The 26,772-nt window shown below is 44.4% G+C and overlaps 1 protein-coding gene and 1 long non-coding RNA gene across 8 annotated transcripts in view; one reads left to right on the forward strand and one right to left on the reverse strand.

Annotated features, from left to right (window-relative positions):
• TET3 (tet methylcytosine dioxygenase 3) overlaps positions 1-26,772 on the forward strand; it is an 80,968-nt gene that overhangs the window by 13,405 nt on the left and 40,791 nt on the right. Inside the window, exons 1-2 of one of the 7 annotated variants that reach the window (XM_040414397.1) lie at positions 5,924-5,986; positions 6,415-6,471. The exons of 1 other annotated variant lie outside the window; for it this stretch is intronic. Coding sequence is in view for 2 of the 6 variants with exons in the window: in XM_040414394.1 (XP_040270328.1) it covers positions 22,822-22,944 (123 nt within the window). In the remaining 4 variants the exon portion in view is untranslated. Of the gene's footprint in view, positions 1-5,923; positions 5,987-6,049; positions 6,163-6,414; positions 6,472-9,256; positions 9,321-22,543; positions 23,360-26,772 lie in introns of those variants that run through there. 5 more of the 7 variants (XM_040414396.1, XM_040414392.1, XM_040414399.1 and 2 more) reach the window with 5 other exon arrangements.
• Positions 12,545-15,430, reverse strand: LOC120986075. The gene is made up of 3 exons (XR_005775633.1): positions 15,357-15,430; positions 14,766-15,032; positions 12,545-12,720 (listed from the first exon to the last, which is right to left on the reverse strand). It is a non-coding gene; the product is annotated as an uncharacterized LOC120986075 (long non-coding RNA).

Below are 26,772 nucleotides of genomic sequence, written 5' to 3' on the forward strand. Positions count from 1 at the left end.
AAAGATGCAGTGACAAAGTAAACCGCCCGCCCGCAGATGGTGGGTGACAAATCCCACACCCCATATTTTCGGCCGATATGTAACAATATCGGCCGAAGTGTATTAGGTGCAATTTCGGCCGATATTTTCGGCTGCCGGAATTTCGGTGCACCCCTAATTATATCCACTTTTATTATTATATTATGTCCACTTGTATTGCCAAACTGTTACTGTGACTTATTTATTTTTTGCCAATTTTGTTTGAAAATTGTTATGGAGTCCATACACTTTAATGTTGACTGAACATGCTGACTTTGGCAGGACCAGCTTTCCAGACATCTGATGTGTATGGAGGTGACCTCACTCTCCCTGGGAAAGGGAGAATTTCAACATACCCAATCCTTTGTTCTTATGGGAGGTAGGCCACATCTCCCTATTGAGAACACATGCACGCCTGAGCATGCATGTGCATATGGGTATCGGGAGGAATAGCTGTTGTCCAAATGAGTCAAACGCTAAGGGGCCACTTTCACAGAACCGAATAACCTTTGTATCATCACAGCTTATATGTAGGTCATTTTAGGTTATTTAATTTCTTTTGTTTTAAAGGCGTTAGTCCTCATTCACATGTCGGTGATTTCCATCAGGGATTGTGAGCCAAAACCAGGATTGGATGGGAGGTATAAAGAAAAGATCTGCTCCTGTTCTGAGTTTAGAGCCGTACCTGGTTTTGGCTCAAAATCACTGATGGAAATCACTGACCACAACATGGATGTGTGAACTAGGCGTTATACTGAATGGTTAGGGTTGGTTCATTCTGTTTAACTAGATCCAGCATAGGTGCCAGTTTTCAGTTTTGCATATAATGGTTTTTGTCTGGCCAAAAGGCGGCATTTTGCCAGAAAGCGTCTGAATCCGGTTGGTCAATGGGGTCCGTTAGTAAATGACCGTCAGCTAGGCCGGATCCAGGGAACCTACCCTTTAGTCTACTTTCACACTCGCGTTTTGTGTGGATCCGTCATTTATCTGCACAGACGGATCTGTTCACATAATACAACCGCCTGCATCCGTTCAGAACAGATCCAGTTGTATTATCTTTAATATAGCCAAGACGGATCCGTCTTGAACACAATTGAAAGTCATGGAGGACGGATCCGTTTTCTATTTGTCATAGAAAACTGATCCATCCCCATTGACTTACATTGTGTATCAGAACGGATCAGTTTGGCTCAGTTTAGTCAGACGGACACCAAAACACTGCAAGCAGCGTTTTAGTGTCCGCCACCAAAGCAGAATGGAGACAGAATGGAGGCAAACTGATGCGTTCTGAGCGGATCCTTATCCATTCAGAATGCATTAGGGCAAAACTGATCCGTTTTAGACCGCTTGTGAGAGCCCTGAACGGATCTCACAAACGGAAAGCCAAAACGCCAGTGTGAAAGTAGCCTTATACTCGTTGTTTTTAGGGTCAGTTTATCTTGCATCTATGTATCCAGTGTAGGAAGGAGTGTAAATATTGTTCAGGTAATTGTATTTATAATGGGGAAGAATTTGCTGTGAAGGTTTGGGTAGTGTCCGACATGCCCCATGGTGCACAGCTCTGTGTTTGCTGCTTGTCAACAACAGTTTATTGCACCTATAGTATGGTCTGCTGGACTTTGAACCGGGCAGGGTGCCTGTTTGTGGTGTTGGCTTTTGCTGCAGTCTTTCTTTCCAGCAGTCAGGGCCTATTAGAGCACATGATTTTTCGAGCCAATTATCGGCAACGGGTTAGTTCCCGATAATTAGCACGGATAAGTGAGCAACTGATCAGTCGATAAACGAGCAAACACTCGTTTGTCGGCTGATGAGCATCTTTCGTCAGGATGAGGTGCCCGCTTATTGGCACACATCGCCCTGTGTAATCAGGGACGTGCTGCTTGTAATCGACAGAAATAAATAAAGGAGGAACGACTGGCATCTCTGCCTATCCATTGTGTGTACAGTGCGTTAAACTGGCCTACACATTAAATAAAAGTTGGCCAAACCCACAAATTTCAAACAGACGAGCTGAGGATCTAATGTGTTTAAAGCCTGTATTGCACCTGATGACATATTTAAATTTTTTTTTTGGCAGATGATCACTCGTTAGCGATCATCTTGCAGTGTAATACTGCTGCCGATTCATCGGCAATCCAAATCTTTTGACATGTTAAAAATGTATCATTTGCAGGCAGCAGATCTTGGTGTCTAATCAGGATCTGCCGCCCTCAAACCATTATACAGCATGGAAACGAGCGATGGCGTAATGATTGCTACTCCATGTGCTGTGGAGGAAATCACTGAATGTAATGGCACTAGTCTCCTCTGCTAGCGAGCAGATGATTGCCGGGAGGGAACGCTTCCCTCCTGACAGTCTTCTGCCACATCGGGCTTTGTAATGCAGCCTTTAGACCGCAGATACTTCTTGATAAAGGAGGGTCAGTGTTGTAGAGTTCAGTATAATGGAACTGTTGTTAGGGCTCTTTCACACTTGCGTTATTGTCTTCCGGCATAGAGTTCCGTCGTCGGGACTTTATGCCGGAAGAATACTGATCAGGATTATCCTAATGCATTCTGAATGGAGAGAAATCCGTTCAGGATGCATCAGGATGTCTTCAGTTCCGGTACGGAACGTTTTTTGGCCGGAGAAAATACCGCAGCATGCTGCGCTTTTTGCTCCGGCCAAAAATCCTGAAGACTTGCCGCAAGGCCGGATCCGGGATCAATGCCCATTGAAAGGCATTGATCCGGATCCGGCCTTAAGCTAAACGTCGTTTCGGCGCATTGCCGGACCCGACGTTTAGCTTTTTCTGAATAGTTACCATGGCTGCCGGGACGCTAAAGTCCTGACAGCCATGGTAAGTGTAGCGGGGAGCAGGGGAGCAGCATACTTACCGTCCGTGCGGCTCCCCGGGCGCTCCAGAGTGACGTCAGGGCGCCCCAAGCGCATGGATCACGTGATCACATGGATCACGTCATCCATGCGCATGGGGCGCTCTGACGTCATTCTGGAGCGCCCGGGGAGCCGCACGGACTGTAAGTATACCGCTCCCCCGCTCCCCGCTCCTACTATGGCAACCAGGACTTTAATAGCGTCCTGGGTGCCATAGTAACACTGAAAGCATTTGGAAGACGGTTCCGTCTTCAAATGCTTTCAGTACACTTGCGTTGTTACGGATCCGGCAGGCACCTCCGGCAACGGAAGTGCATGCCGGATCCCAACAGCGCAAGTGTGAAAGAGGCCTTATACTGAGGTCTTGGCCAGATTTTTTCCCCTCACTATTGAAATATTGACTTACCTGAGATGGGCATGCATGTTTATGGTGAAGTTAGGGGGCGAAAGAGCTGTCAGCCACACGTGCAATCTCATATATGGCTGGCTTTAGACATGTGCACACCTAGGGTTTATAGAAAAGTGCCGTTACCTAGATGGGGCAAGTGTCAACAAGTAGTGCAGAGGCCATGAATTGCTCCTCTCTAGACGAAGGAAACTTTCGAAGAATTCCTAGATATCTACCATCTCAATCGCTTGCTTTGTACGCTATAAACTGCTTGTATAAGAGCACTTGACGGGAAGTTAGATCTTTCACTCTACTGTTTTTTATTACTGAATTTTTTTGTATTCTTCATCCTTTGGTTCTGCTGCTTAAGGCCTCCTGCACACAACTCTATACATTTTGCGGTTCGCAAATTCCGGATCTGCCAAATATGAATGTGGTCCGTGTGCATCCCGCACCTTTTGTAGAAATGCCCATTGTTGTCCGCAAAACAGGCAATCACCCCGAAACAGCTGTCTGCAGATGAGGTGCTGGCTTATTTAATGTCTGACTCATGTCTGAAGGCCTTTTTAAAGGGTCGAACATTGACTTCTAGGATAGCTGCCTTACACCTGGTGGCATTAGAGGCAGAGCTTGTTAAGAGCTCATTTGCATCTTTTCCCCAGAATTCCAGAGGAGCATGTATGGCCTACAAGTCTCCTCACGCCGACTAAGGCGGTCTCTCTCCAAGGAGAGAGTACCCCCAAAATCCAGACAAGAATAAGAGACATCCTAGAAGTTGCAGCACGGCTGAACGATGTGGACTGCACACGGATGACATCTGTGCACTGTCCACACCTTGTGCAGCCCCATAGAAATGAATGTGTCTGCATTCAATCTGCAAAAAAATGCAGTTCCAATGCTGACTGAAAGTGCGGTCATGTCCATGAGGTCTAAAGTGAATAGGTTGTCGTGTTCATGCCACCCTTGCTGCAGGCACCATGAAATGCTGACAGACCCGTTGATTATAAAGGACTACATTTCAGAGAGAGCATAATCTTAAATCCTTGGAACATAATCTGAGGTGGGTGCCTTCAGCTTGTCCCCGTACGGCTCGGCTTGATTGACAGGTCTCTTCCTATCTGCATAACCTTTACGTGGAATCCAGGTGGGCCTTGTTGGTGGAGGTAGCCAAGTGGGGAACCTCATTTATCAAACTTGTCGTATTTGGCCAAATCAGGTCCAACAATAAAAACCCGTTCCCTAATTGTAACGCTTGCTTGAAGAGTCATAAAAGAACACCGACCCTAAATATGTCCAAGGAGGCCATCAACAGGTTTATATTGTAGGGTTCTTCACGTGGTTTTGTATTCTACTTCATTGAAATCCAAGCTGGAGGTGTGCCGCTAGTACCGCTACACATCACTTATTCAGTAGCAGAGGTCATACAAGGCGAATGTTTTCCAAGGCAATACGTCTAGTCCTTTTTTTTTTTGCATTGTATGAGACCAGACCCGCTATTCTTTTGCTTCATGATGATCTCTTTTACTATTATATAAAATTCTTAAAGCAGCCGTACCCTTGGCATATCAAGACTAGCGAGAACGATTTTTCCCGATCTTCCATAGTTCCTTTAAGAAGCCGGCGCACACAATTCAGATGCGTGAAATGTTAAAAATCCATTTCCATTTTGGGATTGGTTTGTTTTGGGTCATCCCGACCTAGCGTTATTCAGCTTCTAGCGCTATACACAGCCGATCTTCCTTCCTATATGTAATGCCGTAAGCATGCCAGTGAACACACGGCCACAAGCCTATATGGTGGCTTCCTGGAGAAGATGGTGCCTCTTGTCTAACACACCCGGAACATCCTTCTCAGAAGGGTTTCCTGTTTCTTCACGTATGGCTTTAACCCTGCAAATGCCAGGCTGTCAGCCTTGGCAGAGCGCAGGTTACATACTTCCGCAGTTTAAAGAGCTGGCTCTGACTGAGTTTAAGGTTTGGTCGCGCCACCCACTAAAGTTAACCCTTTTTGTAGCGAATTGGCATTTCCTGATGTAGAAAGGCTAGCCTCGTGTTTACAGTGTAATCTAGTCTTTTAACCCTTTTGAATTGCTGTTCTTCAACGTCGTACCATAGGTCCCCTAAAACTAAAATTTTCGGGGGGGCTTAAATCTAATTAAATGGAATGATGTCAAAGGACGAGGGGCATGAATAGAATTCTAGTGAGATTACTGTCGAAGTTGGGTGCAGGATCCTGTCATTAGCTATGGCCATTGTCGGCTATAGCGTGGGCCATGTATGTCTGTGTACAGAGATCTTGCACAAGGACATTGCTGTATAGGTTACATGTGATTTCAACTCTTGCAGCAAATGTAAAAACCTGTAACAGATGGAGGAGGAAGCCTGTGCCATCGAGGACGTTTTATTTGTGCATGTAGCACGTCCATACAGATTGATTTTCTGTCGCTAACCCCCCACCCTCCCAATTTGACAGCTCCGCCGCTCATTCCCTGTAGTCCAGTCCGCAGATTCCAGCAGCCTTGAATTGCTGGGAGGGAAACCACATGGTCTGCTCTCCCTGTTAAGATCTGGAGGAAAAAAAATCCGGCATTACAGAACCCAGCCCCCACCCCTCCCTCCCTGCTCTCTCTGTGCCTCGGACTCCCTACTACTGCAAGTGAGGAAGGGAGGGGGCATGTCACATATCATGTGTTGGGGGTAGGAGAGGTACTAAGAGCTGCCGTCTTATGATAATGATCCCAGCGTCTGGCAGAAAAGAAGAGGGAGGGAGTTCATAAAAAAAAAAAGCCATTGCACCAGTGTCTTTATAGGAGCAGACCTAAAATGGCTGCTGGTAATCAACTGTGTTTAGGATTTTGTCGCCAGATCCTTTTACACAAAAGGTTATTGTTCTGTCTGTCCGCTTTCATATTTGCTAGGGACACCTAGACATTGTGGTCTGTGGGAGCCGGGTAAACATATCATTTAAATCCCATTTCCTTCGGCATCCGGCCAAGGATCCCAGACGCAGGGTTTGAGGGATAGGACATCTCACCCTTAATACTCCGGCTTTCCTCTTCCTTACCTTTTTTTTTAATAGCTTTAATTTTTATTTTTTTATTTTTATATATTATTTTTTTTAAATCTCCTTCCAGGTTGTAAATAAGGACGGCTCCGACATTCTGCCGAATGAACAAGCGCCGACTGTGACGGTAGGTACAAATTAACCCCTTCATGTAACCTTGCGCGTTTCACTTGCCAGAATGTAGCTAATAAAATGATCCCAATGCACCCAATTACCGGATAGTCAGCATACATAAGTGCGGTTACTTACCGGTAAAGAGGGTGGGGGTGTTTAAGTTCTCTGCTTCTCACTGTGGTTACGTTTTTGGGTGTAATTACGTCTCTGCACAGAAGGTTTTTAAATTCGCTAAAGGAAAGGAAGTGTGTTGTGCTGGTGCCAAGTAGAATGGAATGTGTCCCTTTAACTGTGGCGTGACGTACAGTGTCTATCCTGAACACGTGTTGTGCGCGTGGTGATTGTGGTCAGCGTGTGAACTTGTAACTAAATCGGCAAGGCGGTGGCTCTAGGGTTTTTCCCGTTGAAGGAGTGGCTTTTTAAAATGTCATTTTGGGTGGATGCGGGGGTCTTCTGCTGCATCACCTGTGCCGCCTCATGGGATACGTAATGCTGACTCAGCATTGTGCATACTGAGCGTAAACCCCCTTTTTCCATGCCTCTGTTTCTGCAGTACACGCGGGACATACTGCACTCCACAGGGGTGGAAGTAGCGCAACGTGGACCTCCATTCATCTCTGTTACTCTAGTATTTTCCCACATGTATCACTCTTGACGTCATCGCGCCTTGTATGCTACTCCTCTTGTCTGTATGGCCAGCACTTACACGCCAGCTACCTTCCTCACATTAACTTACCTGTTCCTGATCTAATGACTGCCTGTGACCACCGGGCGTGGTAATGGCAGAAACCCAGCTCATGAAACGTGTGTGTGGTGTGTGTATGTATGTGTATGTATGTATGTGTGTGTGTATATGTGTGTGTGTGTATATATATATATATATATATATATATATAATATCTATAATATAAAGCCGGAGCCTTTTACTGGACTATAAATCTGTTGTGTTGTAGTGAGCAGGGCATTACCATCGAGGAGTCTGCATTCTCCCACAGCCGTATTTGTGGTATATGTGTAGTATATACGCTACAGGAAGAGAGTCCAGCACCAAAGCTAACACAAATCAAAAGAGAAACGCCAGAGCAAACCTCCCATCAGATATTGACACAATTATGGGACCCGAGGGCTATATTTGTACAGGAACTCGTATTACGTTCTACAAAACAAGCCGTTACTGCCGGGCCTTGCGTATAAGCTTATGTGAATAAGGAGTTAATCTAGGCAACAGGTTGCTCCAGAGTTAGACGTAGCGTGTAAAAATAGCTTTTGCGCGTACCTATTTGCTGCTTTTTCCGTTCTCTGCGAAAACCACGGGGCCTCATCTTTCTAGGAAACATCTCCTCACCGCCCCTCTTCTGGCAGGCAGACCTTGCTTTTCTCGTCTCTGGCGGAGTCACAGATCCCCAAGTCACGTGTCTCTGTAGTTTACAAACATCGCATCCCTCACACGTCACATCAGAGGAGAACACGCAGTTTTCCCGCTTGCACGCACTTACAGTAGAAGCAAAACTGCGATGGCCTGCAGAATGACTTCGACCGCTTACCAAAAGATAATGGCCGGGGGGGGGGAAAGTTCTCTGCTCCCGCGTTCACACCGTGATGTAACCGAGTGTAGTCAATAGTCCTCTCTGCCGGTCTGGGGAGCCACAGGCCGACATTTAGGCTCCTATCTGTCCGTTATACTATACGGGATGGAAAATGCTTTATCTAAATGTTATATTTGCCTGCTTTCGCCTTTAACCATGTAAGCTCAGAAATTGCAGGATGGTGCAAGCTCCTCAATTTACCCCAAGTACCAAATCTAAAGCATGGTTGTGTCATTTATTATAATGTACAGGTTCTTTCTTCTAAGAAATAATTCTACTACAGCTTTGCATTAAAGGGGCTGTCTCAAGTCAGTAAATGGCATTTATCATCTAGAGAAAGTTAATACAAGGCACTTACTAATGTATTGTGATTGTCCATATTGCCTCCTTCATTGGCTGGATTTATTTTTTCCATCACCTTATACACTGCATGTTTCCATGGTTATGACCACCATGCAGTCCAGCAGCGGTGGCCGTTCTTGTACACTATAAGGAAAGGTGCCGGCCTCTCCGGTGCAAGAGTGCACACAGGCTGGTGTGGTTTCCTATAGTGTGCAAGCACAGCCAACACTGCTGGATTGCAGGGTGGTCATAACCGTAATGTGATGGAAAAATCCAACATATAAGCAATATGGACAATCACAATACATTAGTAAGTGCCTTGTATTAACTTTCTCTAGATGATTGCCATTTACTGACTTGAGACAGCCCCTGTAGTAGAATTATACTGTCTTGAGACAGCCCCTTTAAGCCTAATGTTCCTATATTCTTGGATCCAGTGTTCCGAATGGAATGTCATGGACCAGGGATGACTTGGTTTCCTTGGGCCCACCCTCCAGAACATGGCCACATCCATTCTTAATTGTATTACCAATAAAGGACAGATCCCGAATCGGGGCTCATCGGCTATATGTGAATCGGCCCATAACAAATGGACTGTAGAGGCAATTGGTTGGCTCTAAAGTCTCTTCTTAATGGGGTTGTCTTCTGCTGTTCTTGGATTAGGAATAGTTATCCTAAAATGTCTTCCTCCCCACACCCTCCTTTAGCAAGGTGCAGCAGTTGTTGTGTCTCTAGGGCTGGGAAAACACGGCAACAGTCACGCCGCTGATGAAGATCTGTAGCACAGGGCGAGTCTGAACAGCACAAAGATGTCTGCACCTTCATGTAGATGATCCTAGCGGCAAATAAATAAGCCATTAGACTCCACCTGAGCTATAGTGAGAAGTCAGGTAGTTGTGCTCCGTCTTCTCCCACCTAGTATTGACCTGTGAAGGTGAGTGCTATAGTATAGATGTACAGTAGTAATTTATTGCATTATCTTTTCTGTAGTCATGAAGGAGCTGTTATATTTTTTCACCCTTTGTGTGTACAGTGTTCTTGTGAACCAAGTATAGTAGACATGACATGTGACCTCTTCATTATGGAGATTCTGCCCAAGTGGATCTTCTATACTCTGTATAAGCTTGGGACCAGCTCCTTATCTTGAAGTGTGTCTGTCAGCAGATTTTTACTGATGAAACTGGCCTGTTAAAAGCATCTGTGTTGGTCCCATGTTCCTATGTGCCCGCATTGCTGAGAAAAATGATGTTTTATTATATGGAAATGAGAATCTAGTAGCAACAGGGGCGTTACCGTTACACCTAGAGGCTCTGATCTCTATGCACTTTGACAGGGCCAGGCAGTGTAAACAACACCATGCATGGCCCTGTCAATAGAGGGCGCAGCAGTTAGAGAAAGCGGAGCCTCTAGGAGTAACGACAACACCCCCGTTGCTCCTAGAGGCTCATTTGCATATATAAAAAAAAATCTTACCAATGCGGACACGTATAAACATGGGCCCAACACAGATGCCTTCAGCTGCCAAGCGCACATACGACCTGTCAGCCAGTTTCATGGGTACAAATCTGCTGACAGATGTCCTTTAGGCCACCTGCACATGTTGCAGAATGTGCTGCTTTTCTGCGCAGATTCCTGTGCAGAAAAACTGCAGCATAGTACGGTACCAGCAAAGTGTACGAAATTACACAGATCCCAGTTGTTTGTTTTTTTATTTTTTGTGTGGAAATTGTCCTGCATTGTGGATTTCCAAATCTGAATGTCAAATATGTTTGCGGTGGTTTTCAACCTTTTTTCAATGAAGGGTGAGATGTGCGTTCACTTACACTTGTGTGCAGGTACCCTTTAAAGTGGTTGTATAGGGTCAGGAAAAAAACAGAGCAATCCCATACTGTATATACTTATTTTTTTCTTACTACACTTCCCCCACTGCTCTATAAAAAGGCTCTCAGAGGCTACTTCTGGGTATTGTACCTCTTGGTGGGAGATTGACTGCTAGACATGTCTCTTCAACACTCTGACATTTTGCCCATTTGACATTTTTTGAGAGGGGGCACATCATCGAAGCAGGATTGACGTTTCAATGAATTGCCCGCCATCTAGGTGTCGGGGGCAGTGGTTATGTGAGGGCACACATAGTGATCAGGCTCCAGACACCGGTAGAAGGAATCCTTTGATACACCCACAAGCACGAGCAGCTCCCTCAGTTTTGTTGTCCACCGTTCAGACACAGGTGGCATCTTCATTACACACCTCTGTCTCTGGCCGGACCAGTTCCAGGCACTTGGCAGAAGATTTGGTGTCATGGTGCCCATTGTCCTGCTATTGACAGCTGGCCACTACTGCCTTTTGTTTGCAGTGGTGTTGTGAACAAAAAACTTGGACTGCTATGGACTGAAACCTTATTGTCTTTAGCAAGGAATCCAGGTTTCTGCGCTCCATAACGTTTGAGTTCCAGTATGGAGGCCTCGTGGTGAGCGCTTGAATCCTGCCTTTGCTGAGGAGCAACCCACTGCCCCAGATGCTGGTGTGATGATCTGAGGAGCCATCACATGACTGTCATCACCTCTAGTAGTGAAACCAGGGACACTAACAACTCAGTGATATGTGCAGGACATCCCGTGTCTACAAGTGCTGCCTCTCATGGCAGGGCTTCCAACAGGCATTTTCCAGCTGGATACTGCTTGCCTACACACAGCAAGGGTCTCCCAGGAATATCTCAGCCAGCTCGCCAGATTTATCACCAATCTAACGTTTTATGGGACCAGCAGGGATTCCATCTTCAGCAACCTGCAAGTGACCAGGATCTACAGGCCCATCATATGTACTGCAGGATACCATACAGAACCTGTAGGCCTCCATGCCCAACTGTATCTCATCTTGTGTCCAGGCTGGAGGCCGTATCTCATCTTGTGTCCAGGCTGGAGGCCGTATCTCATCTTGTGTCCAGGCTGGAGGCCGTATCTCATCTTGTGTCCAGCCTAGAGGCCGTATCTCATCTTGTGTCCAGCCTAGAGGCCGTATCTCATCTTGTGTCCAGCCTGGAGGCCGTATCTCATCTTGTATCCAGCCTAGAGGCCGTATCTCATCTTGCATCCAGGCTACAGAAGGCGCAACAGGGTCCTAGTACCTCCTTTCTATTGTACAGTTTTCCCAGTAAACTTATCCTTTCTCTCTAATATTACACATTGCTGTGAACAGAGCAGGCTGAGTATGCACAATTTTTTCCATTCACTGCTGTGGGATGTCCAAATGTAAATGACCATGTATGCCATAAATTTCCAGATGGGACAAACCCTTTAGGTGAATAAAAATCCAAGTTTCAATGCTCTATACATGTATACATGAAGGCTGAGGCGACATAGACATGTCTGCAAAATTGCTGTTGTGCAAATGTGGAATTGTGATTTTACTGTAAGGCTAGGTCTACATGACATTTGTCGTGGCAATTTTTATAAGTCTATGGTGTCGCGCTGCGACTGTGAGGTGACAGTCACAAAAACTCAATTAGAGATGGATTTTTCTGCGACTGTTGCGTCGCATGTCGCAGTGTGACATCATAGAGTACCATTATAAAAAATTGTCGCGACAAATGTTGCAGTGTAGTTGCGCGACTTATTGTCGCGTAGACCTGGCCTAAAAGGACAGCCTCGTAGCAGGTAAGTTGAACGCTAATTAAAGGGATCCTGTCGCCTAGATTTTACATTTATAGGGTCTGCCAGATCTCCTATAGCATGTGCACAATATACCTTTGCCACAGATATGAATGCTTTAGTTTAAGAAAATCAATTTTATCAATATGCAAATTACCTCTGAAAAGAGCCCAAGACGCTGTTCCTAACATCTGTGGAGCCAAGCCATGCCCATTCTGAAGGAGCCCAAAGTCCCCTCCTAGAGCCCCAATGTCACTCGGAGGACTTGGTGCAAGCACCTGTACTTCAGCCTTTCATGTTTCGGAGCTCCATTGGAACATAAAGTAGAATATGATTGGTTGCTATGGGCAACAAAGTAACTTTTCCCATCCACAAGTTTTGATAAATCTTTGAAAAGCCGTTCTGATGGAACTGAACGGCTTTCTGCAGCTTGCCATGTACTGGAATATATGCAAGCTGCAGAAGCCAAACTGAGCAAAAAAGTTTAATAAAAACCAGTTGGAAAATGTTTTATTACATTATTGCAGTGCAATACAAACGTGACCAAAGGTGTCAATGGCCTTTTAAATAATCTTCTACATCAGCTGGCTTTTAAAAGGAAGAGACAGCTGAAGAGTGCAGATCATGCAGGTGCTTGCAGCACAGGTAGACCTGCCCAACCGGTCTGCAGGAACAGGTGTGGTTCTGGAGGAGGAGAGCGAAATCGTTTAAAGAGACAAAGAGGATTTATAGGGTGTCACACCTTCAGATTCAGTATTCTCGAAGGCAAAATAACACACCCCCTGAGCTGAGCTATCTGAGCAACCAGGTATGGTGGTTTCTGCAAACTATGAACTATGATTCGGAGTCCTGCCTCAAGACATTAGCTGACTAGTCCTATCTCTAGTGGACCAAAGGTTGCAGGCTGTGTTTTCCTCTTTTGTTGTAAAGTGGGGGTTGTGAAGGGTCCATACATGGATTTGTGGAAATCTTTATAGTTAATTCTTAATTGTCTCACTTATACATATTGTAATTGTTATGCCCTCCTACATGGGCTAGGTCCCGATGGCATGTAAATCAGCTGACAAATGAACAAGCACTGGTTTCTCAACTGATCTTTTATGGTGGCATGAACATTCTTTTGTGGGCAGCATATCGCCCGTATACGCAGTGCAGGTGCTGCCAACAAGTATATAAAGGCAAACAGTCTGACCAAGTCGAGGAATATCCCTTTAAGGACCTATCTGGGACATTGGCGGCATATCGCCAGGTGATGATATTAATGCCAGAGAACTGTGGGTCTTGGCTCTGGGACCCGCTCCTATCTCCAGAATGGGTCCCTTAAAGTGGACCGCACACTACACATGCACAGCCTCCGTGTTCTCCAGTGCTTGGCTATTTTCAGAACTCCCATAGCAGTTAACTGAGGGTGGCGGTGCATGCGTGGCTGCTCTCCCTTCACTTCAGGGGCCCCATTCTGGAGAGGTGTGGGTCCCAGATCTGTCATTGATGACATACCCCTTTTAAATGAGCACTGATTAACTAGCTATATATTGTTGAGCGGGTAAAAATTTGCTGCGTCTGTTTTTCACAGTTTATGCATTCACAATGATGATGCATTTTGTCATTCTACTGCATTGTGTTTGTGGAGAACAAAGTCCTTAAATGATGAGGATCTCGGACATGAGCTATGCCGTAAACCCATATATAGGAACACAAAGGAATTTCAACTTGTGTTAGTGTCAGGAGCTTTGCCTCGGCACTTAGCTTTTATCAAGTACTGTCACTATGTAAGCAGTTTCTGCACCACTGAGCCTGTCTTGGTGACTATTATGTTCCAAATAATTGGAGTAACGGCTGTTAAGACACCATCTCGTCTGATAGACGTATACTGGTCACATGCCCATACGAACAATGCTTTTGCATTTAAGTGTACCCATTGTGCTTAGCAGATCAAACATTCATAAAATGTGCAACGTTCTTCAGCTGACCCATAGTAACTTGGCACAAGAGGATCTGGACCTTTTGAGCACCAGATATGTAATAAGTAGATGGATTTGGCTTACATTAAAAAGTTAACCATTTAAGAGGTTTTGGTTCCCATCAGATACGGCTGCTTGAGCTTGTAGTCTAACACGTCCCTAATAATGGCAGTGGGTCACTTTTCCTACATCATTTACTGTACAGTGCCTGGTGTGAAGACTACAAATCCCCAGAGCACGCACTGTGCAGATGTAGAGCCAGCAAGAAAAGCTTCAAGTATTTCAGCTCTGAAGCCAGAAGAATTTTGAATGCACCTCTGGCTATAGTGAGCACCATAGCATTGGTAATGCAGTCAGTTTACAAAATAATTCAATCTCGTACACCTTACATCTATATGTAAAGTTATTTTTGTAGTGGGACAGGTTTTATATGATATGATTGACGAGCAACCGTGTCAAAAACCAGGATGACAAAGGACTTGCCAGTGGTGTCGCCAGTTTCCTTGACACTCGAGGTCTAATGCACATGGTGGCTGTTTGTGTAAACCTGTTCAGACATAGTCCATATAGGTCCTCTACACTATTGCATCCAGTGTAGAATGTAGGCCCTATTAGTGCCATATTACCCTTATGTGTAAACCTGGTCTACACTTCAGATGGCTCTTGGCTATTCCTCCTGACCCCACATATATGTGTATGTGCAGCTAAATGTGCACACCAGAGACATTCCTGAGTCTTCTACCAACCAATGAAACCAATAAAATGTACTTTGTGTGTTGTTCTCATTATTTCCATGTAGTGCGTTGCCCTTTGAATGGGAGACTTTATCTGATATACTGGTTACCGCATGTGACATCCTGCTAGAAAATTTTTTTTTTTTTGAAAGTCTGAGCAGCTTTCGGCTTTCAGTGTGACATGAAGAGCGAGCATATTTCATTTTTGAACTTCAGGCTTGGGTCTGTCCTACATGGCAGTTACAAATTTTCCAGTCCTCACCACATGTTACTTTGCCGGCAGATAGTGTGGGTGTGAGTCCTAGAAAAGAAGGGTTAATCATTGACTAGGCTTGTGTTACCCTCTAAAGGTTCCTGTAGGGGAGCTGATGCAAAATTGAAACTTTTGGAGGTTACTGTTACTGGTTTACTCTTGGAATGTTAAGACTGTTAAAATGTAACCTATAAAAATCACAATCCAGTCTCTAAAGCGAAGTTTTTAGGAGTCGGCGAGCCTGAACGTGAAGCTATTAGAAGAACAAATATCTCATAGCCTTGCTTGTGCCTAGTGTAGTATCTTAACTATTTGCTACAGCTCAAAACCTAATCTGCAACCCCCCCCCCCCCCCACTTTTTGTTCTCCTACCGTAATTTATTTTTCTTCCTCCAGTGTCAGAACTATGACCTGTGGTTAAATCTGGTACTCGTCCTTTTATTCTGATGAATTCTGGCCATGTGTGATGCAGGAGCACGTGCTCTTGTATGACAACACAATTTTCCCCGCCCTCATCGGAGCTTCCCGATCCGAAGTGCGTAATCTGAATAGAGCAACTAGCAGCAAACAGTTCATGTTCCTAACATGAGCTGCAAGTCCTGTGGTCTACAACCAGGGAGAAAATGTACACCTAACCTCTTATGAACTGGTCACCTCTGCCTTAGCCCTTTTCGTCATTTTGGGTGACATGGAAAGTACATAATTACGTTGAACAGAAATGGAACAATATCATGTTTTACTGTTTGGCATAGGACAAAATCTTTTGCCCAGTTTAATTGATCTGATACTAGTGTTGTTACTCCAGGGTTATGTTAGTCGAATGGGATGCAAAGATTCCTAGCTTTTGAACATTTTAATACGTTTGACCCATGAGTGATAACATGGGTCCAAAATTATAGGTGTGCACTGTGGTGACAGGAGAGGGCCTAAAGGCTGGGGAGTTTTCTGCCTGATACTATTGTGAAATGGAATGTCACATTTCAAGCACATGTTGACTTTATTCGGAGCTGTCCTCTTAAAAAAAAAAAAAAAAACAGGAAAGACCTGTGCAACCAAATTTCAATGTGAAGATCCTATCATCCACAAGGGCAAATTGACTTCTGAAATGGCTTTTCATGCCTTTGGGGATATATATAATTTTATATTTTTAGACAGAGAGAGCAAAAGTATTCATCATATCGCTTGAACTTTCCACATTTTTTTCACGACCCAACATGAAGTAGCAAGTATGTGTGAAGTGAAAAGAAAATATGTAGTTTTCAAAATTTTTAATAAATAAAACTCAGAAAAGTGCGGCATGCATTTTGTATTCCCCTGTACTGGGATACCCCTAAATAAAATCCAGTGTGACAAATTGCCTTCAGAAGTTACCCAATTAGTAAAGAGTCCACCTGTGTGTAATTATTCTCAGTATAACTACAGCTGTTCTGTGAAGGCCTCAGAGGTTTGTTGGTGAACATAAGGTGATCAAACAGTATCATGAAAACCAAGGAACACACCAGACGGGTCAGGGATAAAGTTGTGGAGAAGTGTAAAGCAGGATTAGGTTATATATGATAGAATATTTTTTTTTAATTATCTGAACGTCTCACGGAGCACTGTTCAATCCATCATCCAAAAATGGTGTGGCACAACTGCAAACCTACCAAGACATGGCCATCCACCGACCGCTCCATCAGGAGAGCACTGCTTGGAGAAGCAGCTAAGAGGCCCATAGTCATCATTATCATACTGTGTAAAGTAGAACTGGCTTAGTTGCCTAGGGCAACCAGTCAGATTCCCTCTTTCATTTTAGACAGCTCCTTTGGAAAATGAAAGGAGGAATCTGGTTGCCATGGGCAACTAAGCCAGTTCTACTTTACACCAGTTTGATAAGTGACCCCTATGACTGGCGGAAAAATAACACTGCACATCACCCTGAACATACCATCCCTACTGTGAAACAGGGCGGTGGCAGTATCATGCTGTGGTGATGCTTTTCTTCAGCAAGGACAGGGCAGCTGGTCAGAGTGGATGGGAAGGTGGATTGACCCAAATACAGGGTAGTCCTGGAGAAAAACCTGTTAGAGGCTGCAAAAGACTTGAGACTGGGGTGGAGGTTCACCTTCCAGCAGGACAATGATCCTAAAGATACAGCCAGAGCTACAATGGAATGGTTTAGATCAGGAAGGCTCAACCTGTGGCCCTCCAGCTGTTGCAAAACTACAACTCCCAGCATGCCTGGAAAGCCTACAGCCGAGCATGATGGAAGTTGTAGTTTTACAACAGCTGGAGGGGCAGCAGATTGAGCATCCCTGGTTTAGATCCAAGCACATTCATGTGTTAGAATGGTGCAATCAAAGTCCAGACCTAAATCCCATTGAGAATCTGTGGAAAGACTTGAACATTTCTGTTTACAGACGCTCTCCATCCAATCTTACGGAGCTTGAGCTATTTTGGAAAGAAAAAAAATTTCAGCCTCTAGATGTGCGAAGCTGGTAGAGACATACCCCAAAAGACTTGTAGCTGTAACTGCAGCGCAGCGAAAGGTGGTCAGGGGAGCTGAATACAAATGCACGCCACACTTTCCAGATTTTTATTTATTAAAAAATTTGAAAACCATGTATCACTTTCTTTTCACTTCTCACATACTTACTACTTTGTGTTGGTCTATCACATACAATCCCAATAAAATACATTTAAGTTTATGGGTGTCTCGTGAGACTTCTTTGAATTAATTTAATATTCCTGTCTGCATCTTTAAAAACATTTAAAATTAGGAATCCGAAGTCTGGTTTGGTACCAAGGTACCAGCCGGTACCAGACCCGACTTTGAATTCCTATTTTAAAATGTTTTTAAAGCTGCAGATAGGAATACCGAATTAATTCACATAAGTCTCGCGAGTCTTCGGCTGTTACGAATTTTGCCTCCACGCAGCCCACGTGTTTTAATGCTGTACGGAGACTGCATTAAAATCAAATTTTAATTTTTCTGAATTGGCTTCAGCCTTCTTACAGCTTGCACACAGTGTCCTAAAAAATAACTGCGCCCAGGAAACAGTGTCCCTGACACTAAGGCCTCTTTCACACGGGCGAGATTTCCGCTCGGGTGCAATGCGTGAGGTGAACGTATTGCACCGGCACTGAATCCGGATCCATTCATTTCTATGGGGCTGTGCACATGAGCGGTGATTTTCACGCATCACTTGTGCGTTGCGTGAAAATCGCAGCAAGCTCTATTTTGTGTGTTTTTCACGCAACGTAGGAACCGTAGAAGTGAATTGGGCTGCGTGAAAATCGCAAGCATCCGCAAGCAAGCAAGTGCGGATGTGGTGCGATTTTTCACGCATTGTTGCTAGGAGATGATCGGGATGGGGACCCGATCATTATATTATTTTCCCTTATAACATGGTTATAAGGGAAAATAATAGCATTCTGAATACAGAATGCTTAGGAAAATAGGGCTGGAGGGGTTAAAAAAATAATAATAATTTAACTCACCTTAATCCACTTGTTCGCGCAGCCCGGCTTCTCTTCCTTCTTTTTCTTTGCTGTGCAGTAGGAAAAGGACCTGTGGTGACGTCACTGCGCTCATCACATGGTCCATCACATGATGCTTTACCATGGTGATGGACCATGTGATGAGCGCAGTGATGTCACCACAGGTCCTTTACCCAGGTCCTGAAGAAAGAAGAGAAGCCGGGCTGCGCGAACAAGTGGATTGAGGTGAGTTAATTATAACCATGTTGTAAGGGAAAATAATTACATCTACACAACACCTAACCCAAACCTGAACTTTAGTGAATAAGTTCGGGTCTGGGTACCACATTCAGTTTGTTTTATCACTCGCGTGCAGCAATGCACCCTGAGCCAAAACGTGACGCCCGTGTGAAAGAGGCCTACTAGTGTAAACCTAATGTTCCCCAAAAATAATTGTGCTAAGCTGATGCCGTGCCAGGGTGCCCCCCACAGTATTAGTGCTCCCCAAAGTCCCACCAATAGAAAAAAGTATCTACCAGCCAACAGGTAGTAGTAATAGTGCCCCTACAGTAATAATGTGCCCCAGAAGTAATAATGCTTCCATAGTGCTCATATGCTCATGTTCCTCATAGTCCCTCAACTATAATAAAGCCCACCATAATGCCCTGGTAGTAATAATTCTCTTTATAATGTGCGCCAGTACATAAAAATGTCCTGTTGTGTGGCAGTATAAAAAAAAAACCTCCTCTTGGTGCCCCCTGTAGAGCCAATGTCCCCATAGTGCCCTCATAATGTGTGCCAATGCTCCCTACTGTGTGCCCAAAAAACCCTTAGTGCCCCCAGTTGAGCCAAGGTCCCCATAGTGCCCTATAATTTGCGCCAGTATAAAATACTCCTATATTGTGTCCCGATAGTGCGCCTCCCCTTGTCCCCATGGTGCCTGACATAATGTGCCAGTATAAAATGCCCCCATAATGTGTGCCAGTACAATGCCCCTATATAATGACCGCAATAGTGCTCCTCTCCCCCCATTCTCCATAGTGCCCCCCATGTGTGCTAGTATATAAGATGGGGCCCCAGAAGATGCCCCCATAGTGCTGCTCTCCCCTCTTCTCCATAGTGCCCCCCATTTTTGTGCCATTATATAAGATAAAGCCCCCATATTGCTCCCCCTCCATAGTCCCCCCCCATGTGTGCAAGTATATAAGATAGGGCCCCCAATAGTACTCCTCCCCCTCCATAGTGCCCCCCATGTGTCAGTATTTAAAATAGGCCCCCATAGTGCTCCTCCTCCTCCATAGTGCCCCCCATGTGTAACAGTATATAAGATAGGGCCCCCAGTAGATGCCCCCATGAGTGCCAGATACGACCCCTAGCAAAGCGTAAATAAATAAATAAACACTTGTACTTACCTCCTTGCCACTTTCAGCGATGCGATGCAGGCTTCTTCCGGCCTGTGTCCCGTGCTGTACGGCTCAGGCGGCGTGATGATATCATCGTGCCGCCTGTGTCGGCCTCTGATAGGTTATAGGCACTAGGTCTGCAGCCTATGAGAGGACTGGGTAAGGGAGACGCCTCTCCCCTACCCGCCACGGCAATATAGAGTTATGAGCTCTTCCACAATGCGCTCATCTCCCCCTGCCACCGTTAATAAGGGGCCCCCTCCTGCACTGGGCCCCTGTGCAGCCGAACCTGCTGCACAGGCGGTATGTCCACCCCTGCCTATATTTAAAGAAGAAATATCTTAATCCTGCAGATTTTGAACTGTTCTGTTCTAATTATTTACAGTCCTCTCATTTATGATAGGCTGGATTACAATGACTGATGTCACCTATATAATAGATAAAACACAATCCGCCATTCATATCTTCTCCCTCCGGACCTCTGCTCAGGTCACAGAGCATGACTAGAAAAGTTTCCAATGGAAATCTCTAAATACTGTTAACAATAGCTTAGCCAAGATGGCCACCCCATAATCATAGTTAGGAGATAGAATAAATCTGCAATCAGTAAATATAAATTGATTAGAAAAAAATGTGTGTCTCTATAATAAAATGGGAATGTGTCACCCATGCATTTTAACATCTACACCAGAGGTTAATTTATGATGATATTTTATCTACTTTGCTGGTACTTTCACACTAGCATTTTAGTTTTACGGTACTGAGATCCGTCATAGGGGCTCAATACCAGAATAAAAACGCTTCAGCTTTGTCCCCATTCATTGTCAATAGGGACAAAACTGAACAGAACAGAATGCTCCAAAATGCATTCCGTTCCGTTTAGTTGCGTTCCCATACCGGACAGCAAACCGCAACATGTTGTAGTTTGCTTTCCATCCTGGGATGCGGAGCAAGACCCCTAATGCAAGTCAATGGGGATCAGTTTTCTCTGCCACAACTGAAAACGGATCCGTCCCCCATTGACTTTTAATGGAGTACGTGATGGATCCGTCTTGGCCATGTTAAAGATAATACAACCGGATAAACGGATGCAGGCGGTTGTATTATCAGAAACTGAAGCGTTTTTGTTGAACCCTGCCAGATCCAGTAAAAACGCTAGTGAGGAAGTAACCTAAAGCACTGACTATTTGCCGAACACAGATCCGCTGTGGCATATCCATTCCTTGTGGGCGTACCCTTAGAGAGACATAAGGAAGTTCTTTTTTTGATCCACAAGTTGATTCACTTCTAACTCAGTGATTCGGCTAAGAAATTAAGTTTTCTCCCCCCCCCCCCCCCCCTTTTTTTTTTTTTCTCGTTTCCAACTTCTCCCATCCTTCGCTTCTTCCCTTCTTGTAGGGGAAATATAACATTACATGAAGGCCATTCTAGTGGATAGCCATCCGTAGACTGGCAGCATGTCTCACAGAGCAGTTCCATTCTGTGTCCTATAAGGGGCACTCAAATGAATTACGCCCACCACCACTACCATGAGGTTGGTAGGCGCTACTAGTCTTCTAGACAAGGGATGTCTTTGTGAGACAACTTCTTTAATTGGAGTCTATCATTATATCCTTTGAGTATCATTATTAGCTTTGACTACTGTGGAGCATATGAAGAGTACATCAGTATGGTCTTTCTTCTGTTTGGGTCTTTAGGTTTCTAAATGGTGGGGCCATGATTCTCTAAGGCTACTTTCACACTAGCGTTTTTTGCGGATCCGCAGAAACGCTTGCGTTACCAGAATACAACCGCATGCATCCGTCATGAACGGATCCGGTTGTATTTTGTCTTCTATAGCCATGACTGATCCGACTTGAACACCATTGAAAGTCAATGGGGGACGGATCCATTTTCTATTGTGCCAAATTGTGTACGCGTTTTGGTGTCCGCCTCCAGAGCGGAATGAAGACTGATCAGAGGCAAACTGATGCGTTCTGAGCGGATCCTTTTCCATTCAGAATGCTTTAGGGCAAAACTGATCCGTTTTGGACCGCTTGTGAGAGCCCTGAACGGAAAGCCAAAACGCCAGTGTGAAAGTAGCCTAAAGTGTTTTTGTCAACTTGACTCAGGTCATTTTGCAATTCACCTAGATGATGGCAAGGTGTCCTACTTGATCTGATGAAATCAATACTTTTCATAGAGGTCTATATATAATTTTATTTTTTATTTTTTAACAAACACTTATGTTTTTTTTTTTTGTTAAGCATTTTCCTAGATTTTCTTTTGCAATTGCTGGATCGGATGTATGCCCATTCCAGCCAACTTCATGAGGCCTGAACAAATTACCATTGCTTTCGAACTACTGCCAGCATTCTCGAATGACCGTTTAATTAATTGGTTGGGGTTGCATGTGTATCCTGGTCAAAGGATTCTCCGTAAAGGTGGTAGATGTATTCTGCTAGAAATATGCAGTTCTGAAATGATTTGAGGTTGGCGATTGTCTTTACGAGCTAGACCAGTGGATGAAGAATGGTTAGTCTGAATGGAATGCTACGGATTTCACATATTGGCTATGTCACATATTGGCCATGCCCTTCAAACGCATTCACTTTCAGCTAACTGAGTAGACCGTGTTTAACTGGTTATGTGATCGCTATAATACTGAACTCAGAGTTCTATAGACCCGATGTCCTTACCTTTTTATAGTATCTAGTGTTCTTCTACAAGCAGGTCCATTGAAAGATCGTGGCATAAGAATCCGTAGGTCTACTGCTGTCGGGAAACCATCTAATTATGGTAGTATTGTAGTAGAAAGTGTTGCCCTTTGCGCTACGGAAGCTATGCCCAGCCTCTGATTGGCAGACAGCCTTACGCAGCCGTAGAAGGGTGGACTCCGCTTTATCTGTCAGTGCTCTCCAGATTACATCATACGGGGAGATTGGGACTAAGAGCAGGAAAAGAATGGGAGCGCTCTCTGCCTTTCCTCGTGCCCTATGCCAGGGAGACGTGAAACTTCATGCCAAAAACGAATGGTTTCGGAACAGCGGAGAGAACCGGCTTTTCTTTTCCCGCTAGCAAGCATCATCTTAGACATAAAAAACACACCGAACGATAAAGTAATTGCAGCCTTACTCTGTTTGTATAAATGAGCAGAGTCAACCGGCAAGGCCACCGGGGCGACACAGAATGCTGCCTTTGCCTCTGCTGCCATATAGCTGTTGTCCATGGAGAGAAGGACCGCCTGTTTGTGTTTTTTAGCGACCGTTCTCTCCTAAATTTGCAGCAGAGCGAGCCTGTGTGCTGTATGCAGAATGTACGTGTGCTGTTTGACAGGGCTAATGGCCCCTACAGCTGTTAGGAGGGGGGAGGGTGAGGTGTGTGTAGGCTGAATCTATAAGCCGCTTCCTGCTCACCACTTCTACTCTCACGTCCTTTAAAGCCCCAGGACTTCTCTTCCTTCTTCTTGTGCTTCCTCATTTTTACCGTTTTTCTTTTTGTTTTTCTGTTTTAATTCCACCGGATCATTCCAATGTAAGTGCCTCTCATTGTTCATTGTCGTTGGGTTTCTAGGAACTAGGGTCTCATTGATCTGTTTAGTTTACTCTCCTCTTCTCTTGGGTTAGCAAATGAAGGTTATTGTGTGAAAGGGTTAAAGTAAGGGGTTTCATGACGCCAGTAATCATGCTCTTTTTAAATATGTGAGGGCATTGTGATTCTTTTAATTGCAGTGGGATCCTTAGGGTTTCATTGACTCCTTTGTCAGGAAGGCTTTAAATGGCTGTTCATTTTATCAGATTCTGCCATAGATACTACAGATTTTGTTTTAAATATCATAGACTTGTTCCTATGGGTTAAAGCTCGATGCTTCTGGTGTTATGGTGTGATTTTTACTATGACCCCCCCCCCCTCCCCCCTTTTCCCTCCCTTTTGCACTGTAGGTTTCAGCAAACCTAATCTAGAATGTTATATCTAGAATACTTGTAAGCAGTGCTCAGATAGAAGATACACTGAAGCATAGGATTAAAGGATATATGGTTTGAAACTGTATTGTGATGAGCTGGGTGTGTGTGGTGAATATGCCCCTTCCAGGAGACCGATTCCTGGGACACAATGCAAGGCTGTTTTATATGTTGGCTGCTGCAGAAAAAAAGGGTTTCTTGGAGGGTGTTTGAGGAGATTTAGCATTGGTACAAGCCTGGATTTCATTGTGCTCCTCTGCAGCAGACAAAGAAACGGCAAATGATGGAGTGTGATGGTCGGTGTGGGATTTTATTGGTTCACAAAGCCAGGCTCTGTACCAAAAAGACGTCCTACTTAACCCTGTGCAGTTTCAGAAATGGACAACCCTTTATTTCTGTTTCCATATGTAATGCTTTCAGTGGAGAAATGTTTTTTATGTTTCAGTATTTTATATATATAATTTTTAATTTTTTTTGTAGCAAAGTGGTTTTTCAAAAAATGTTTGGATTTGCAAATTTTGTTATTTTTCTTTTTAATTTACAGTCTTTGGAAGATTGGCTGATGAGCATCTCTCAGACCTCTGTTTGTCATCATATAGCCATGTTAATCAAATGGGGTTTTCCAAGATTTTGAGTGATGACCTATCTTCTAGTAGGTCGTAAGTATCTGATCGGTGGAGGTCCGAAACCCCGGACCCGTGTTGATCAGCTGTTTGAGAAGGCACTGGTGCTCACAGTAGCGCCGTGGCTTTGCCTAGGCCATCACGTTCGGCGGTCACATGGCCCAGACGCAGCTCGGCTTAATTGAAGTGAATGGCACTGGGCTGCCATGCAATGTACAGCGCTGTGCTTCATGAGCTGAGAAAACGCTGCGACATTACTGTGAGCATCGATGCCTCCTCAAACAGCTGATTGGCAGGGGTCCCAGGTGTTGGACACCCACCGATCAGATACTGATGACCTACCCAGAGGATAGGTCATCAGTGGGAAAAAAAAAATTCTCAGAAAGCCCCCCTTTTAACTGCATCAGAACATGCACATATGTGTATCGGCAAAGTTGACAGACCTTTACCACCTTGGCTTTAGTGAACCATACATGGAGGTCTTTGGAACAAGCTGTTTTGAAATATTCCATACTTTTCCCAAATTAGTGATAAGCCTAGGTTCAAACGTCTTTTGTGTTCTTCATTCTGCGTGAGGCTGGAAAATTCTCCATACTTATGTCTGTCATGCCCATGGACTATTACTAGCCAAACATGCCAAAACATTTTTTGGCTTTTTGACATACAGTTGGGTACATTATTATTATTATTATTATTATTATTATTATTTTTTAAATAGGGGTAATGGTGTGCAACAAGCATACAGTTGCACATATCTGGGCATTACATTTCTCGGGCTGTCCTTAATGTGACTGTGAAATCTTGAAGAGTGTGAATGAAGATAATGTTGGTCTAAAAGGATTTTCAATAGGTTCTCCCAACCAGTAAGATTACAGCTGTCATATTCAGACAATCCTTTGCTTGTCGCTATCACAATGGATTTATACAGATATCTTGTATCCTTATGGGCAGCTGTCTGTATGCTTCAAATCCCACAGAGGTTTGGCCATAGGTTGCAGTTAGAAAGATGGTTCTACAGTTCACACAATTCACTTCCATTATATTCAAGGGCGCCTAGGGCTCACCAGTAAAATTCTTTCTGGGGGCCCAGTGTACAACTATATGCAATACCACCTGCTCATACAGTGGCAGGCAGCGCAAGACGCTAAATATGATTGATTATGGGGTCTTTGATAACGCAGGACCTTGGGGGAAGAAGATACTTGCTGGCATGCCTCTGTGCCTAGAACTCTGCCACCCATTACATGTAGAATAGTAAACTTTTATCTATGGACACGTAGGCTGGTTAAGATTCTGTAATCTGGCTATCTGTATGTAGCCCAGTCAATCTATTGTACCATTGCCACTTGTGCAAGTGGTGGGTGACTGGGCGCCCACCGGGGGTTTAACCTGTGCCCCTGTGGACCAGTCCGATCCAGACTATATTAATGGTCAGTAATCAAGACCACACATATAGATTAATCATGTATAACTTGTGTCTGTTTTAAGAAGGATTGTGCAGTTGTACACCAAACTTGCTTACTATCATATTTTAGTAACCAATTTATTAGCCATAGTAATATCTTTTGATAATGACACATATCGGGGTGGGGGTGGGGGTGTGGTATTAAGTGCCCAGTGGACAGATGGTTCTTGAAGTTCATGTGTCAGACGCAGGTAAAATAGGCAAACCTAAGAATCTGAGTAACTGAAGAGCCAATTTGTGATGGCTAGATGACTGGGTCAGAGCATGTCCAAAATGGCAGGTCTTGTATCCCTGGTTTGAAGTAATTAGAACCTTCAAAAAGCAGTCCATGGAAGAACTGGGTGCCTAAGGTTTATTAAAGCCTGCGGAGAAGTATAGGCTACGATTGGAAAAAAGCAAGCTGGTAAAGTCAGTGTGATGCTCTGGGCAGCGCTGGGAAACATACTATCTGTATTCCTTAATGGCAGTGGCCAAAATTGTTCAGAAGTGGTTTGAAAAACATGCCAAATTTTAAGGTGTTAAAGTCCTCAGTTCTCAATCTGATCGGACATGTTATTCAAGCACATCCCACATATTGACAACTTACAGGACTTTAAGGTTTCTGCTGCTAATGTTTTGGTGCCAGATTCCACAGGACACCTTCAGTGATTTTTGCAGACCATGCCTTGAACCAGTTTGGCACAAAAGAAAAAAGCACCATATTAGGCAGGTGGTTTTAATGATGGCTAATGGCTTTAACAGTGCTCCATGTAAGTACCTGTGATGGGATAAGGGCTCATGGCAGTGTATAGCTACCATTCAACTAGTACCATTTGTATGGAGATATTCTCTCCCTAGAAGCAATAGTGGGCATGTTGAGGTACAATAGAGGTCCTATGTAATATAATGGGAGCCCTT

The sequence above is a fragment of the Bufo bufo genome, chromosome 1 (assembly GCF_905171765.1).
Source record: "Bufo bufo chromosome 1, aBufBuf1.1, whole genome shotgun sequence".
In the NCBI taxonomy this organism is placed as follows: domain Eukaryota; kingdom Metazoa; phylum Chordata; class Amphibia; order Anura; family Bufonidae; genus Bufo; species Bufo bufo.